This window comes from Myxocyprinus asiaticus, chromosome 8 (genome assembly GCF_019703515.2).
Source record: "Myxocyprinus asiaticus isolate MX2 ecotype Aquarium Trade chromosome 8, UBuf_Myxa_2, whole genome shotgun sequence".
Classification (NCBI taxonomy): Eukaryota; Metazoa; Chordata; class Actinopteri; order Cypriniformes; family Catostomidae; genus Myxocyprinus; species Myxocyprinus asiaticus.
The window spans coordinates 12,974,121-12,992,297 of NC_059351.1; the positions used below are offsets into that span (position 1 = coordinate 12,974,121).

The following is an 18,177-nucleotide window of genomic DNA, read 5'->3' on the forward strand; positions in this document are numbered from 1 at the left end:
TTACATAGAAGAAAATGAGAACAAACACACTTTAAGCAAAAATAATTTAAGCATTTTCAAAACAAGTTTGTTAGGTTTGGAATTGTAACACAAAAGACTGCATACTTGAGACAAACTGACTTTATATTCAAACTAAAAATGGCCTTGGAACAGCTGGTTAAAAGTAATGTGTAGCATAATTTGTTTGCAATGAAATACATATATTTTTAGGTGTAAATGAGGTGCTCGAAAGTGTCCAAATACTTTTTGGGGTTCAGTGTATATATCCTCATCATATCAGCCATCATGCACCCCACCCTTTATATATTGGTATCAGACATTGTAAAAGCCATATTGGTTGACCACTAGAAATAATGCTAAACTTAATTTCAGGTCAGAATCACTTTTTAGAGTTTAGTGCTATTTATTGTGATTGCAGAGGAAACTGATGGGTACTTTGTTCGGGTCACCGATGCACACTGGTATGAGAGATATGTGTACATGGCAACATTGCAGAGACGGTGTTAAATATGAAGAGGCAGACAAAGACGTGGGCTATAAAGAGAAGCCTCTGTTCTCCCAGTAACCAACACTGACCCAGTCCTCGTTCGCTGTGCCCACTCTCGCCATGAACAACAAGACTAGTGTGCCTGAGCGACTGGCATTCTGCAGCTCATTTCACGCAGCATGTACATACATGTTCGCAGAAGACATTTTCTCGTTCGCGTCCTCACAATGTCCCTTTCTGCCTCGTTTGCACTTCACGTCATACACGTCCATGTGGTGGAGAATTAAAGGATCTTTGCCATCAACAGTCAGACAGGCTGTTTTTGATTTGTTTGATGTCTCGCAACCCCTGGATATGTTGCATAGGAAGACTTATCATGTTAAGGTTTGAGCTTCACTGTCAACAACACAGCTTTTATGCATGTTCAACAGGAGCATCATGACTTTCGATGGATTTGTTCTACATTTACTTTGAATGAAATTGGTCTGTGTAATTTCAAACTATCATTTAAAATTTAAAATTGGCAAAGAACATATCAAAATTGATAGATTTTTAACAGTATTGTGATCTGATCCGTTTTAGTACTAAAAAAAAAAAAAAACCATAATTTCTTACATTATGTATTTAAATGTGTCCTTACATCCATAGTGATTTATAAAGTGTAGTGGTAAAATATGCATTTACATTTAAATAACATGTATAATAATATGATGCAGACTTTCATGATATTGTATAAATAAAATCAATACAATTTAATTTTTTAGGAAACCAAATTACTCACAGTATATCATGACAACATTATTATTATTACTATATTATTATATTAAAATATTAATAATATATTTAATATAATATTAGGATTATAATTATTTTGTATTAATATTATTTAAACAATTAAACACTAAAATATAATTAAAAAGACTTGGAGACTGATTTGTTAACCCATAACTGTTGGTTGCATAGTTGACAAATAAAATGAGTTTGAGTTTTTTGTTTTATCAACATCAATATTTTAGCTTTATATATATATATATACACACTGTATATAAAGCTAAAATATTGATCTTGATAAAAAAACATTTAATATGTATGGAAAGTGTATATTTTAGGTCATGTGTCCATTTTTATTCACCTTTTCACCTTCACTAGTTAATTTTAAATGGTCTTGTGGTGTGGTGATTTTTTTAAAGTATGGATATTCCACGTAGTCTCTCAATTTATAAGGTCATAAAAAGCTGTCTTCATAAGGATTTTAAAAGAAATGTCAAAATGCTGTTTGCTTTAGATCGAATATGATTGTGTTTCATGTAAACTATCCATGTATATAGTAGATGTAACTATACAATTGACCAGGGAGTGAAAAGGGACGTATGAGACACTGGTTTTGTTATTGGACTTGATCTTTGTCTCTAATCACATAGTGAACAGTAACTGAATGTCTAAGATCTCCTTTAATCCTTGCAGGATCTCCAGACAGAGATCGATGCCCACCGGGAGATGTACCATTCATTAGATGAAAATGGACAGCGTATTGTGTCATCTCTGGAGGGGACGGACAATGCTGTGGTGCTGCAAAAACGGCTTGACGACATGGGACAGCGGTGGCATGAGCTGTGTAACAAAGTTATGAGTATAAGGTAAGACTGATTAATTATCTAAATTTAACAAGGAGAGCATTCACACGGAGGAAAAATGGGCTTTGAAAAATGAAGTGATCATGTATAAGCTCTAAGCCTGAGTAATAGTATTTAAAAGCCATTGCATTTATTTACATTTATTTTACTTATATTTTAAGGATAGTATTTTCGGGCGGGTTCGGGGTTACTTCATAAATTTACAGTAGCTCTTCAGACCTCTTCAGACACTACTACATCACTGCTTGCAATCACATAGCAAACACCCAAAACACCTTAGTAACAACCCAGAAATCCCTGGCAGCCACATGCTTAAAACACCCAGAACTCCTCAGCAACCCCCAAGCATGTCCTGGCAGCCACTCAGAACACACTAACAACAACTTACTGTAGCAAACACCTTAGCAGCTACATAGCAACATGCTGAAAGCTCCTGAGAACACCTCACTCAGAATTCACTAAGGAAACACTTAGCATGCCCTAGCAACCGCCAAGAACACTCTAGCAACCACACAGCAAACACCTGAAACACCTTAGAAAATGCATAGCAAACATGCTAAAAATACACTCAGAACACCTTAGCAACCACCTTGCATGCCATAGCAACCACCCCAAACATCCTTGCAACCACATAGAAAACACCCATATCACCTTAGCCACTGCATAGCAACATGCTAGAAATCCCTCAGAACACATCAACAACTACCTAGTGTAACTGGTCCTGCTCTGAGCAGGATTCAAACTGGCATCAGCCAGCATGGGAGGCGGGAATGCCAACGAGGAGGCTAAAGGCTACAGCCCCATCAGTCTCTAGTGCACCTCTTGAGCAATTTTTATACATACCGCACAGCTATCACGTACCAGCTGCCTCCCGTTACACTAGCATGCAATAGCAACCACCCAGGGGTGCATTTTCTGAACAACGAAGTAACTCACTGCTTAACCACCATAGTAGTATGAAGCATTGTTGGATAAATTAGTTAGCTAGTCACTACTGTTTCCCGAAACCATAGTAACTATGATGCACATCTATCGTTTGGACCACGTTGCTTCACATAGAGCTGTCGTTAATGACGTTACGTTATTATAATAGCTCATTAACACTTACACCAGAAAGACGTTTAATTTGAGAAAGCTGCTGAAGAAACTAAATCGGCATGCACCGTGTAATGATATGGATGCATTACGCTGCAATAGATATGTTTCCCTCTACATCATACTTCGGAGTTCACCCGAAGCATTTGAGCACAAACGCACATGCACACTGATGTGGGGCACGTTCTATTCAGAAGAGATCATCTCTATGCCCTATTCCTTTCAAAGACTTTACCATCCACTGTGAGAGCAGTTGAGGGCTGAAAGATGTGGGGCTCCAAAATAAGTCATTTGGAATTCACTTTTCAAGCCATTTTTATTGAAAAGTTTGAAGCTATCTATTATGATTGTTCTCCCTCCCTTCAGAGGCTGATTTATCACGTTTAGAATGCAGCCAAAAATGCCACTTGTGCATTAACATGGACACAGAATCCGAGTTCTCCAACAGAAACTGCTTGTGTTAAAGCGCTTTCTCTTAACAGCTTTTAATCCCTTAACGGCTGCATTCATGTTTGTATTACGTTTCAGAACGCCGCTTTCTGCAAAACCCTGAATAAGTCTTTTTTTAAATGCATGTAAACGTGATAAAAGTCTTGACAGAATGAAAGATATAAATGGAATAAAAGATATTGAAGCCTTAGTGAAGTAAAACGATGTCCACACAGCAAACTATGAAAGGAACTATGCTTCTAACCAAAGGTGAAGAGCTGTAGTTCCAGCCACACAACTTTGCGATGCTGTTTGCGAATGTTCGTTCGAACTACGATTTCGGGAAACACCAAATTGTTGAACCATGTTGATAACAATGGAACTTACGACCATAGTTGGCTTATGATGCTTTTAGGATACGCACCCCAGAACACCCTAGCAAACACCCAGAAAACAAAACACTCAAAACACCTTAGCAACCACACAGAAATCCCAAGCAGCCACATAGCAAACACCCAAAATACTTTAGCAACTGCATAGCAACACACTAAAAACCACCCAGAACCCCTCAGCAACCACCAATCATACATTCAAAACAACTTAGCAACTGCATAGCAACATGCTAAAACCACTCAGAACACAGTTAGCAGTAACACAGAACACCCTAGCAACCACATAGGAAGCACCTAAAATGGCTTAGCAACTGCATAGCAACACGCTAAAAATCACTGAGAACACACTTATCAAACACATAGAACACCCTAGAAATCACATTGCAAACATCCAAAATGCCTTTGTAACTGCATAACAACATGCTAAAAACCACTCAGAACAGTTAACAATCAGACAGAATACCTTTTCTACACTCAAAGTGCTTTACATAGTGAACAGGAGATTCGCCTCAACCACCACCAGTGTGCAGCATCCACCTGGATGATGCGATGGCAGCCGTAATGTGCCTGTACGCTTACCACACACCAGCTGTTGGTGGAGAGGAGAGAGTAGAGTGATACAGCCAACTGACTGATGAGGACTATTAGGAGGCCATTATTGATAAGGACCAATGGGAGGAATTTGGCCAGGACACCAGGGTTACACCACTACTCTTTTACATGAAGTGCCTTGGGATTTTTAATGACCACAGAGAGTCAGGACCTCAGTTTAAAGTCTCATCCGAAAGACGGTGCTTTTTTTCAGTATGGTGTCCCTGCCACTATACAGGGGCCTCACTAACACCTCCTAGCAGCAACCTGAGTTTTCCACTGGAGGTCTTTCATCCAGGTACTGACCAGGCTCAACCCTGCTTAGCTTCAGTGGGCAACCAGTCTAGAACTACAGGGGGATATGTCTGCTACAAACACCAATAACACCTAAAACACCTTTGCAACTGCAAAGTCTAATGGGAGCCAGCTAGTATATGATAGCTGTGTTGTATGTGTAAACCACACTCCCCTGGCCTCAACAGGCACACTAGCAACTAGGTCAGGCTGTAACCTTTAGCCTCCTTGTTAGCAAACCCGTCTCCCATGCCAGCTGATGCCGGTTTGAATCCCGCTTGGAGTGGGTAGAGCAGGACCGGTTACAGTGGTGCCATGACCTGGTATGTGATAGCTGTCCGGTATGTGTAAACCTCACTCCCCTGGCCTCAAGAGGTGCACTAGTGACTGACGCTAAGGGCTGTAGCCTTTAGCCTCTTCGTTAGAGCCCACCTCCCATGCCAGCTGATGCAGGTTTGAATCCCACTCAGAGCGGGTCGAGCAGGAACGGTTACAATAGCAACACGCTAAAAACCACTCAGAACACCTTAGAAGTTACATAGCACACACCCAAAACATCTTGATCACTGCATAGCAACATGCTAAATGTCATTTAGAACACCTCAGCAACCACATAGCAATGCCCTGGTAACCACCCAGAACACCCTAGCATTGCGAAAGCGACTTGCTTTGGCAGTCACCACTTGCATTGTCTTCAGAAAATGTTAAATCTACATACTGTATACTGTACATCCTGTTTAATGGATAATGGATGTACAGTGTACAGGGGTGAGACAGGAGGAAAACAGAAAGCTGTTTGAAAATCTAACATGTTCCTTAATGAAATTATTAAAATAATAATTTTATATTCAATTCAGCAATTTTGTCAATTTGTACAAGGCTACAACACAATTATTTTTTTCACATAAAACCACTTAGGCCTTCAAAGGTGTTGATAAAAGCTTCAGTAATACTCATGCATATTCAAAGATTTCAAAAGTCCAAATGACAGTTTCATCTCTGAAAGACACCTTTAGACTACATAATGCTGTCTCTACTGTCAAATTAAAAATGCAGTACTATGTAACAATATAGTGCCCTCTGCTGCTCCCTGCACATACAGTATAGCAGTTCTCTTAGACACTATGGAATCTTACCATTGTTCATCCGGATGACTCCTCAGGCCCTACCTGGATACAGGTGTTGATCAGTGGAAGCATATGCAAATGTCCTTACAAGAGCTGCTCAACTGGCTTCAGCTAAAGAGGGAGGAGCTAGAGCAGCATAAGCCAGTAGGGGGCGATGTGCTGACTGTGCGCCAACAACTCCTTACGCATAAGGTGAGCCCAGGATAAGTCCTGTTCTTTTGCCCTGCACCGAAAGAATGACAAATTATGTTCGAAATGTGATACAGATTTTGTGCCCAAGTGCGATCATTATCAGAGCTTGTGCTTGCTAAATATTTAACAGATGGAGATGATATATTGCGTAGGAGAGGTGCAAAGTCCCATGTCTCTTAGCATGGTTGTGCGGACCAATTAACATCTGCTGATGGGTATCAGCTGTCAAGGGGCCGTTGTAAACAGGATGCGGTCGTAGAGCAGTGCGTGTAGGGGAGCTTAGTGAGTGTGCTGGCAGTGACAGCTGAGTCACTCTGTCAGACTCTACAGGTGCAGTTAACTATGAAGCAAACTGACATATGTGTAGGGGCTGAAAAGAATGGTGCAGCAAAAATGTTTCTGTAAACCTAATTAAAAATACATTTACAATTCTCTGCTTTGTTTAATTAGATTGTTAATCATAGATCTGCATAGATGAACAGTGATGCTTTACAATCGTTGTTTTATCAAAGTTTATGAAAGTTTAGAAGCAAAATGTACAACTAACTCTGTCTATTTAATGGAATAGTTCACCCAAAATGGAAATACTGTCATAATTTACTCACCCCCATGTCATTCCAAATGTGTATGACTGTCTTTCTTTCTGTATGTAGATAACAAAAGATGTTTTTTAGGAATTTTCACCTTGCTCTTTTTCATACAGTGAAATCACACTGGTTTGGAACAGCAAGAGGGTGAGTAATTGATAACAAAATTAAAATTTTCACCTTAACTGTTTCTTTAAAGATATGTCCCGGGTTCAGTACAAGTTAAGCTCAATCGACAGCATTTGTGGCATAATGTTGATTACCACAAAAATTAATTTAGGGAGTCACATGATGCCATGCGAGGTGCGGACGTGTGAACGGCGAGCTCTGCGCACTTTGCTAGTTTTAATACTTTTTATGTCATAAATTGGTGAGATGCGATACACCCTGATCCTTAACTGTTCTAGGAAGACAATGTGTCAAAGAATTCAAAATCCTCTGGCTCTGGAGACATTAAAAGACACTTACGTGCTCAAGCTGATGCCCCCGAGCAGGCCGCAAGCCCGGGAGCCTATTTGGCTGGAGAAGTGAGGGAAATTCGGCGAGAATTGTTGAATATGTCGGCAATGCTGATGAAGGTCGTTGCTGACTTGGAGGAACTTGCTGTAATACATCAATCGATCACTGCCATAGAGACAAAATTCACTGAGGTGGCTACAAGAGTGGGGGATATCGAGAAACGGATCGATTATCTGGAGTCATCAGAGAGGAATTAGAGGTGTTACCACATACGGAGAAAAATAAATCATATAGTTGCCGCTTTAATGTATCCCAAAATCCTGAATTCCAACAAATGTTAAAGGCTGAAATCAATGTTTATATGGAGACCAACTGGTCCTCAGTATCCTCTCTGGGCGTGGCTTGGGAGGCACTTAAGGTGGTTCTTAGGGGTCGGATCATACAGTATGCCTCATTCACCATAAAATCCAAAGCACGAGAACTCGTAGAGTTGGAAGGGAATATTAAAAGTGCAGAGGCAGAGCTGAAGCTCCGAATGTCGCCTCATGGCCTCAGAGAATTGACCTGATTGAAATACAGATATAATATTATTTTGTCACAGAAGGTGGAGTTTTGGCTATTCAGGGCAAGACAGTCATACTTTGAGTCAGGGGAGAAAGCAGGGAAGCTTTTGGCTAGATATATAAAGCAGAGAGTGTTTTTTTCTACCATTCCCTCAGTGAAATCTGCTGGTGGTGAAATATTTATATAGACCATTGATATTAATAATGCTTTTAAAGAATTCTATCTTGATCTCTATAGTTCCACGTCTTCGTCTACTGATGAAGATATTAGAAACTTTGTGGAACCATTAGAACTCCCTAAACCGACGACTGAGCAAAACAATTCTCTTGATTCTGAGATAAACTTGGAGGAGCTTGGCGAGGTAATTAAGGCCTTGCCTATTGGCAAGGCTCCGGGGCCGCTGAATTTTTTAAATCTTATGCTACAGAACTGGCTCCACTTTTGTTAGAAATTTAAACGGAATCATTAAAGAATGGAAAGCTTCCACCAACCATGACACAAGCCCGGATCAGTTTGATTCTTAAAAAGGACAAAGATCCAAGCGAGTGTAAGAGTTACTGTCCAATTTCCCTGATCCAGCTAGGCTAACATTTTGGCTAATCGATTAAGTAAAGTTATGACATCTCTAATACAGATAGATCAGGTGGGGTTTATTTGGGGCCGCAGCTCTTCTGATAACATTAGGCATATCATCAATATAATGTGGTCAGTGGTGAATGATCAGACTCCGGTCGCTGCCATCTCACTTGACGGCGAAAAGGAGTTTGATATGGTAGAATGGGATTATCTTTTTAAGATTTTGGAAATATATGGGTTCGGGAATACTTTTATTGGATGGATTAAATACTTCATAGACACCCGGTAGCGGCGGTACAAACAAATGGATTAATTTCAGATTATTTTACTCTGGATAGGGGCACCCGGCAGGGTTGCTCTCTTTCCCCATTATTGTTTTGTCTTGCCCTGGAACCATTAGCAGTCGCAATAAGAAAGGAAGATGATTTTCCAGGGGTGGTGGCAGGAGGTATGGCGCATAAGCTTTTGCTTTACGCAGATGATATTTTATTATTCGTCTCTGACCCCACTAGATCTATGCCTTTCCTCCAGAGAATTATCAATTCCTTTTCTAAATTCTCAGGATACAGGGTCAGTTTTCTAAATCCGAAGCTTTGGCTCTGACAGCATACTGCCCGGTAACGGCTTTTCAGCCAGGCGCCTTCCAGTGGCCCAAACAGGGCCTTAAGAATTGTGGGCTTCATTACATTTATCTATGATTGGGAAGGTTCATGTTATTAAAATGATCCTTTAAAGTCCTTAATTTGGAATGGTAAACATCCCAGATTACATTTCAGTAAGTTGCATAGGCCGATTGACAAAGGTGGGCTAATGTAAATAATTTTATTCCGTATTTTGTGTTATGTTTATTTGTTTTATGAATGGAATCAATAAAAATAGTTAATAACAAAAATTTATTTAGTCTCATTTCTCCTTTTCTTTAAAAAAAGCAAAAATCGAGTTTATAGTGAGGTACTTACACTGGAAGTGAATGGGGACAATGAAAGTGAATGTGGCCAATTTCTGGAGGGTTTAAACACAGAAATGTGAAGCTTATAATTTTTATAAAAGCACTTGCATTAATTCTTCTGTTAAAACTTGTGTATTTTTTGAGCTGTAATTTTATTTAAATGGTCAATTTTACAGTAGTTTTAGGGCTCGTTGACATTACATCATCATGGTAACAAAGTTGTAAAATTGGCTATAACTTTACACAAACAATGTTAGTAAGCTATTTTATCACACTAAAATCATGTTTACATGCATATCCTTTATGTCTTGTGGCTATACTTTTGAAACAGTGAGTATTTTAATTATTGTTGATTACCACACAAACATTTATTTTTACTTGTCCCTTAAAAAAAAGAGCAAAAGTTGCAGTTACAGTAAGGCACTTACAATAGTGGGGCCAGTTCATAAACATTTAAATACACACTGTTTCAAACATACTGTGTAGCCACAAGATGTGAACATTATGTGTTAATGTGATTTTAGTGTAATGAAATCTCTGTTCGACTTGATCAACCTTTCCTAACCAAGCATGCTACACAAATCCTTGTCCAGACTCTTGTTATATCAAGATTGGACTAATGCAATGCTCCTCTGGCAAGACTTCCCACATGTAAAATCAAACCTCTGCAATTGAACCAGGATGCGGCGGCACGTGTGGTCTTCAATGCGCCCAAGAGAGCACACTTCACACCTCTCTTCATTAAACTGAACTGCCTGCTGATGTAAATTATTTTAATGTGATAAAATTGCTTATAGGGTTTACTGGTGTTGCATCATCATGGCAACGAAGTTGTAATATTGAATATAACTTTACTCTGATAAGGTTAGTAAGTGATTTTCTAAGTTTACGTCTTGTGGCTATAATTTTGAAAGAATGAAAGTTTATGGACTGGCCCAATTCACTTCCATTGAAAGCACCTTACTGTAACCGCAAATGTTTTTTATTTTTTATACATATATATATATATATATATATATTCAACATTATGCTTCAAATGCTGTCCATTGAGCTAAAATTGTATTGAACCTGGAACATTCCTTTAAAGTATTTACATAACTTATGATGCTTACATTGCAAAGCCATTAAAATAATAATTATTAATGTACAGAGTTATATACTTGTACTTTGCATTTTTATTTTTATTAATACATTTTAATGTGGGAGAGACAATGAAACACTTAGATGAACTTTAGCTTTGGTTGAAGTTAACTTAATATTTGTATTTTTGTTAAAATGTTCATCACAATTTATTTGAAATCAAACAGTAATTGGCAGACCCCTTGCAGCACTGCCTTGGACCTCCTAGGGCCCATGGACCTCCTGCTGAAAACCCCTGCTTTAACATCAAACAAAGGGTTTTATTATTTGCATTTCTGAAATAGCAAATGGGAGCTTATTTCAAGAACTACAGTAGTTACATTATGAGTGGGTGAACTTTTTAGTTGTTTAATGGTTGAAGAAAATATTAATATTAGATGACAGTCCTTTGCTCATTAAGAAATGTTAATTTTTAGTACTACTAATAAAACATCTCTTACAGTATATGTACTAAAAAAACTTGTGCCCTCACAGAGTTTCAGAAGAGAGTTGGTTGCCAAAGAACCTGTGATCAATGGAACGCTCAACAATGTGAAAACCTTCTTATCTGAGATGCCTCGCGAGGGAGGTAAATTTTAAAATATTCTGTCCATTTACATCTGAGTATCTGGCAGACACTTTTATCCTAAAAGAATAACAGCACATTAAAGATATGTTATAAAATGGGTATAGTTCCTTGTTCAAAGCCATTGTAAAATTACTGTAAAAGCACACCTGTTGCACATTTTAGGGGTCGTTCAGACCAAGCGTGTTCTTGCAACAAAAAAAAAAGAGACTCAATGGAATGAGTAGAACAGAACATATGTTATGACTTGATATGACATCTAAAAAAATGGGGTGCTCCTGTGTGATATGCTAAAAAAAAAAAGAGCAAGACACGGCGCATTGGTCAAAGATGTCTGTCTGGCGAATGTTTACATAGTAAAACCATTGAAAAACAATGCAGACTAATGCAAAAACATGTTTGTGTGAATGGCCTGATAAAGCATCAGTTTGCCACGTTCCTACAGCCTACAGTTGGTCTTATGATTACTCCGATAATTATTAAGAATACATTGAACATTTATTGGACATTTGTGTAATTTATCGTAGTTCTGTTGCTGCCCTTTTTTTTTTTTTTTTTTACCAGTTCACGGCATACTATACTCTGTGTGCACACTACAATAGATGCAGATGTTCTAATCTGTTTCTCACTACTTCACTACTGTGTGCTTCCCAGATGTGAGTCCTGAGGAGAGAGTTCAAAATGTGGGCCGCATATTGGGTAAAGAAGTGGAGGATGTTACGGTGCGATGGAAGAATCTGGGTGCAGATGCCTATGACTGGCAGCAACAGCTGGAGCTGGCCATGAAGAGGCTGATGGAGATCCAGGATGCCCAGGATCAGCTGGACTTCAAGCTTCGGCAGGCAGAGACTGTGAAGAATTCTTGGAAGCCAGTTGGGGATTTGATCGTAGATGATCTGCAAACCCACATAGACAGAGTAAAGGTCAGAATCCTGCCTTTCCTTACATAGAAGTACTGTGGTAATACTGTGGAACTGGATGGTGATACCATGGTACTTTGATATACACTACCAGTTAAAAGTTTGGATACTTTTATGAATTTGTATTTCATGATCTTAAAATAATTTTGTTCTAAAGGCTTATTCTTAAATGATTGTTTTGCAAAAAATCATATATTTTGCCTATGTGTGAATTTTATTACTTTTTCAGTGGATGAGTTAGGCCAGATAGTAAAGGAAAAGCACCCAACAAGTGCCCAGCATACAGTACATGGGAACTACTTTAATGGTGTTTAAAAAGCATCCCTGGAGGATACCTCATGAAGTTGGTTGGGCTCAGAATGTGCAGAACTGAAATCTTGACAAAGTTTGGCTACTTTGAAGAAGCTAAAATATAAGATAATTTTGATTTGTTTAACATTTTTCGTCACTACATAATTCCCATACTTACATTTGTGTTATTTCATAGTTTGGAGGACTTTACTATTTTTCTAAAATGTGGAAAAATGTAAAAAAACTAATATATATATATATATATATATATATATATATATATATATATATATATATATATATATATATATAGTATATATATATATATATATATATATATATATATATATATATATATGGTAGTGGATACTGTGGTACTGAATGATTTCTATAACCATCTCTGAGGGTGTTGTTTACATGGTACTCCAAGGTACTTTTAAGAATATCATGATATTACCATGGTACATGTCCGAAAAACATGGTATTGACATGTTGCCATGTCCAAAAAAACATGATGAGTGCGCAACGTCTTATCCAATTGTCGTGCCAGCACAAAGCGCAAGTAGGCATGGGTGGGAGTGTATGCGCTATTGTGGGTGTATGCGCACAAACTGGGGGTGTATTGTATGGTAATGAAGTGGCGCAAAGCACAGTGCTATATTTCTGAGAAATGGGTCATTGCGTTAAGATGTTTCAGGCCCATGTCTGTTTTCAGCGCAAAGTCTAAACTCAGTTCCTGCATTTGCAGTTTGGAAATTCCACCAGCAGGTGGTAATAAAGTTCATGTCCAAACTCTGAAAATATAGTGGAACATCAAATTAAATCCCTGACAATCACAGTTGTAGCCGTTTTATGAAATAAAAATGTATGAGATTTGTGTTAAACTATCTATAGGTAATGGTTTATTTTTTAGTTATTATTATTATTATTATTATAGTTACAATTGTATTTTATGATCTAATATGTATTGGTATTTTTCCACCGGTTGTCGTAGTGATTTTTAAGTCACTGCAAAAGTAGCCGGTGGAAGAAGTTGGAGAGTAAAATGTTTGAATTTGGTATGATTTTTATTACCACTTTGTTAATTTGATTATATTTTCATTTTGTTTGAGGTATAATTAGAATTTCGAAATATTTTTGTTTCATTTTTTCGGGTTTCAATAAATTAATACAATTTTTCTAAATCAGAATCGACAGGTAGAAGTGAAGTGCATGCTGACACAATCACTGTTAATACTAGCCATGATTTGTGTGTCAGAAGATGAAAATTATTAATAATACTTACATTCTCTATAATTTAATGGAGTGTACATCCAAATTTTCTAAGCATACAAAAGGAGAGTGTCACTGTCATAGAAATATGCCCGACATACAACACAGTTAATGCACAAATGAACATAAGTCCATATTTCTATTATTCTAATTCATTGCATACAGTCCATTTACACTACCAACTTATTTTGAATGTGCTGTCTTTGTTTATATTGCTGGTGCTTGATAGGGATGCAGACGGTGCAAAAACCGGAGAAGAATTAAATTGCACTTGACCCAGCCCATTAGCGCTTTGCATGCACAATTGCGGTAAACCCATTTGCCCCTAGACTTAGCGCATTCTTGCATAAATATATTAAAACTTTATGGCCATGCCCATTGAATTATGAATGCTTATGACTTAATATATAGCACTACGCTTATCGGTAGCGCTCTTAAAATAGCACCCATCATCACTACACAGTTTTGTATTTTTAATGAAAATAATGAGGTCTTATACATTATTATTTTAATCTTTAAGTGTTGTGACCATAGGAAATCAAGATTTTGTGTATTTTTCCAGGCATATCAGCAGGAGATAGCTCCCATCCAGGATGATGTAAATCACATTAACCAACTGGCCTCCACATTCAGACCCCCTGACATTCAGTTCTCTCTAGACAACCTCAGCAGGATCGATGACCTCAACATGAGATGGAGGCTTCTACAGGTATCCATTCCTAATCTTTAAATTAAATGTAACAGTAATTAAAGGAATAGTTCACCCAAAAATAAAAGATTCTGTCTCAACCTCATGATGTTTCAAACCCATGTGATTTTCTTTCTTCCTTTAACACAAAAGTAGAAATTTGTAACATTGTACTGATTATTTTTTTTCCATGCAGTTACAAATAATAGGGACTGGGGACAGAGATAGAGCAGATGTCAAGATTTTCAGTGGATAATGACTTAAATATCAGTCTGTTCCTCACAGTAAGCTAATGTATGGCTTGAGAAGACTTAAAGATATAATACTCAAGTCATATAGACTACTTTTATAATACTTTTATGGTGCTTTTGCATCCTTTTGAAGCTCCAGCCTCCTTTTTTATTTTTTTATTTTTTATTTTTTGCAATGCATGGAATAAAAAATGGAAAGGCACACAGGTTTGGGACAACATGAGGATGAGTAAATGATGACAGAAGTTTATTTGTTTGCATTAACTTTTCCTTTAAAACTAGAGAAGCACCAAACATCGGTATCAGTTGATAAAAGCATGTGCATCGGACATCGGACAATTGTTTAAAAAAAGGCAGATGATCTGGGTCAATTATCCCCCAGAAACTTCTGACTACCTAATTATCAGAGATGTGATGCAAGGTAGCATTAAAAAGCAGAACCACCAAACTATTGGAATAGGCATATATTTTTCTAAATAAACGGATATTTTATCGAAACACAAATTTTGTATCGATGCATTTTTATTTAAACATAATTAAAAAAAAACTATGCATCAAATATTCAAGTCAGGTCATGGATGTAGTTTCTGAAACAAAGAGAGTCAAAAGAATACAGTTAAATTTTTTGAAAACTGTAGAAAAATACACACATCAGCAGTAAACTCAGCAAGCAGATCACAAAAACAATCCGTCCTTTAAACCTTCAGAGATTTGACACAAATCACAAGGACACAGAAAGTCATTATTTAATAAAGAAAAGAAAAAGAGGACAAAAACAATACCAACGGAATATTCAGAATGGGTTTCTTTGAAATTATTTTGTGTGTGTGTGTTTTTTCTCTTAACAATTTCTGTCCTGTTTCTCCTTTATAACCATTTATTCTCTTTCAAAGTCCATGGCTTTGTTGGGAATGGAATACTAGCTTACTACTTACTGTGTTGTGTCTAATATTTTTTAAATAGTAAATGAAAGAGTAGGCATTATTTCATGATTAACTTTTCAAACAGTACTATGCTACAGTACATTATCACATGACTTCATTACATTTGCCACATGACTTTGCATGTATAATTCAGAAAATAGTGTCATCTTGGAAATAAAAGTGGTTATTTTGCATTTAAATCACATTTTTTAGAAAAAAGTCCAATCAAAGAATGAGTTAAAATTGTGGCTGATATTACAGTTATACGCAGTAAGCTCTGTTGTACACTGATTATTTTGGCAAATGTAGTAGATCATTAGCATACATACTGATGTAGTGAGATCCAGCAGATGGAAATTACTTCAATAAATCAGATGATATATAGAAGGAATAATAACTTTAATTTGTAAAAATTAATAAATGAATAAAAATGAAATAAATAATACATTCAATAATAAATTAGAATAAATTTGATAATACAGAAAATAAATGTTTGATTATAAATGTTAAGTAGATCTATCTTAAGGATATATCCAAGGACTAAGTCCTGGAATAAACCTAACAACACAAAGTCTTGTCTTTGTCTAATGAACTAAGTAAGTAAACTGAAAAGAGTTAAAGTACAGAGATGAGTCGAGATGAGGCCTCAAAGTTGGAGATCAGATGCAGAGAGCTAGAGAGCAGGAGTGTTGCAGCAGGCATTTCCTTTTTAGGTTCTGCACAGTCATGTAATAACCCTAAGTGTCAGGTCAGGCGGTTATGACTTATAGAAGTGTGAAAATTGCGGTTTGAGTGGAAAGATAGCCCCACTCGTACATTTATTTATGCAAACGTCTCGTAAATGTACTTATCTCAGCGAAATATGAGGACAGATGTCTCGAAACATATCCAGTTGTGTACTAGGTCTATGTCTGTACTATGTCTGCACATTTCTTAGAACAATAGCAGACATAAACTATGCTCTCTCGTTCCAGCTCTGAAGTCTCATGAGGTCAAAAGGGTAACCAACAGGTCAAAAGGGTAACAAACTCATATATTGGAGGATGTATTTAGCATGTATTTAGTTCTCACGGGAACATTGGATACATAAGGCATCAAGCATGAATAAAATGATAGTTATACAGTGATGATATAAATGAATATAAAACTGAGTACAAAAATGTGGATATATGAATATGATTGCATAGCTTCTGATTATAGTTGATTTCAAGCATAATATCAATAAGCAAAAATATAAAATATAGAAAAGACTCTAGCCACATGCATCACATACTATATACTGCAGTAATAATAAGAGTCGTCCTGGTTACTTTCATAACCTCCGTTCCTTGATGGAGGGAACGAGATGTTGTGTCAATGTAGCGACACTAGGGGCCACCCTTGGGAGCCCCAAACACCTATGATCTTTGAGAAATGGCCAATGGGAATTGGCGAGTGGAATTTGCATGCCACTCCCCCGGACATATGGGTATAAAAGGAGCTGGCTAGCAACCACTCATTCAGGTTTTGTGCTGAGGAGCCGAGATAGGGTCCTGGCCATTTCAGTGGGTAGTTCAGTGTTGTGGCAGAAGGGACACAATGTCTCGTTCCCTCCATCTGGGAACGGAGGTTACGAAAGTAACCAGGACGTTGTGTCGATGTAGTGACACTAGGGGTCCCTGTACGAAACGCCACAACTAGCTGAACTGTGTTATGTGGACTGGTGGAGCGAGACGGGCAAACCATTGCATGCCTTATAGCCAGCGCACCCGGCCATCACGTAACCTCCCCCAACGCTCCTACGAGCGTCGTACAGTCCCATAATGGGGCACTATGCGCAAGCGGTACACCTGGCCAGTTGTCCTGCAAACTTACCTGTTTGTACTTGACAACACACGGGACGAACCCGGCTCAACCCGGAGATTGTAGAACCTCGCAAAAGTATTGGATGTTGCCCAGCCCGCTGCTCTACAGGTCATGCTGCGACTGGGCGACCGCACCCAAAGGTGGGAGCCCAGTTGAGTCCTCAGCGTCAGATTGACCAAGCCGGCGGTCTCATCCCAGAACTCGACCGGGGCGAACGAGTGTGCTGGAGAATGGGAGGTCCGAGGGGGGGTTACCCGGCAGAGCGGCTCCCATTGGGCTCCCCAAATAGCCCCCAGTGTTAACCGACATGGCCACATACCCGTAGATAGAAGGACCGAGGCGGGGAGCCGCTGGGGTGGCTTTCCCTCTGATGAAGGAAAGCTGCGACTGCAACGTTGCCATGGTCATGTTCTCGCAGTGAGGACATGACACATCCACGAACACTGTCTCAGCGTGGGCAGCGCCTAAGCACATGAGACAGCGATCGTGGCCGTCGGAAGCGGAGAGATAATGACCGCAACCAGGAAATAAACACGACGGAAAGGCATCTTTAAAAAGACGCTCTCCGTCAGTGCCACTCTTTTAGTAGAAAAATATACTCTTTTAATGGAAGAATATACTCTTTTAGGCTGCTGAAGCACCCGGGGCTGTGCACGAGCTGTAATGTGCCTTAAGTCCAACAGCTTTCTTAAGAGGTGAATGGATCGGCAGAGGAATTCAGCTCGCTGAACACAACCGCTCGGCATCGAAAAAAAATCTGAATGAGTGGTTGCGAACCAGCTCCTTTTATACCCGTATGTCCGGGGGAGTGGCGTGCAAATTGCACTCGCCAATTTCCATTGGTCTTTTCTCAAAGATCAGAGGTGTTTGGGGCTCCCAAGGGCGACACCTAATGTCACTACATCG

General features: G+C 38.5%; 1 protein-coding gene across 2 annotated transcripts in view; it reads left to right on the plus strand.

The window, feature by feature from the left end:
• LOC127445224 (dystrophin-like) overlaps positions 1-18,177 on the plus strand; it is a 157,977-nt gene that overhangs the window by 74,800 nt on the left and 65,000 nt on the right. Inside the window, exons 1-6 of one of the 2 annotated variants that reach the window (XM_051705118.1) lie at positions 582-871; positions 1,952-2,124; positions 6,085-6,241; positions 10,991-11,084; positions 11,736-12,004; positions 14,127-14,273. In XM_051705118.1, the coding sequence (XP_051561078.1) occupies positions 608-871; positions 1,952-2,124; positions 6,085-6,241; positions 10,991-11,084; positions 11,736-12,004; positions 14,127-14,273 (1,104 nt within the window). In that variant the 5' untranslated portion in view covers positions 582-607. Of the gene's footprint in view, positions 1-581; positions 872-1,951; positions 2,125-6,084; positions 6,242-10,990; positions 11,085-11,735; positions 12,005-14,126; positions 14,274-18,177 lie in introns of those variants that run through there. The other variant, XM_051705117.1, reaches the window with a different exon arrangement.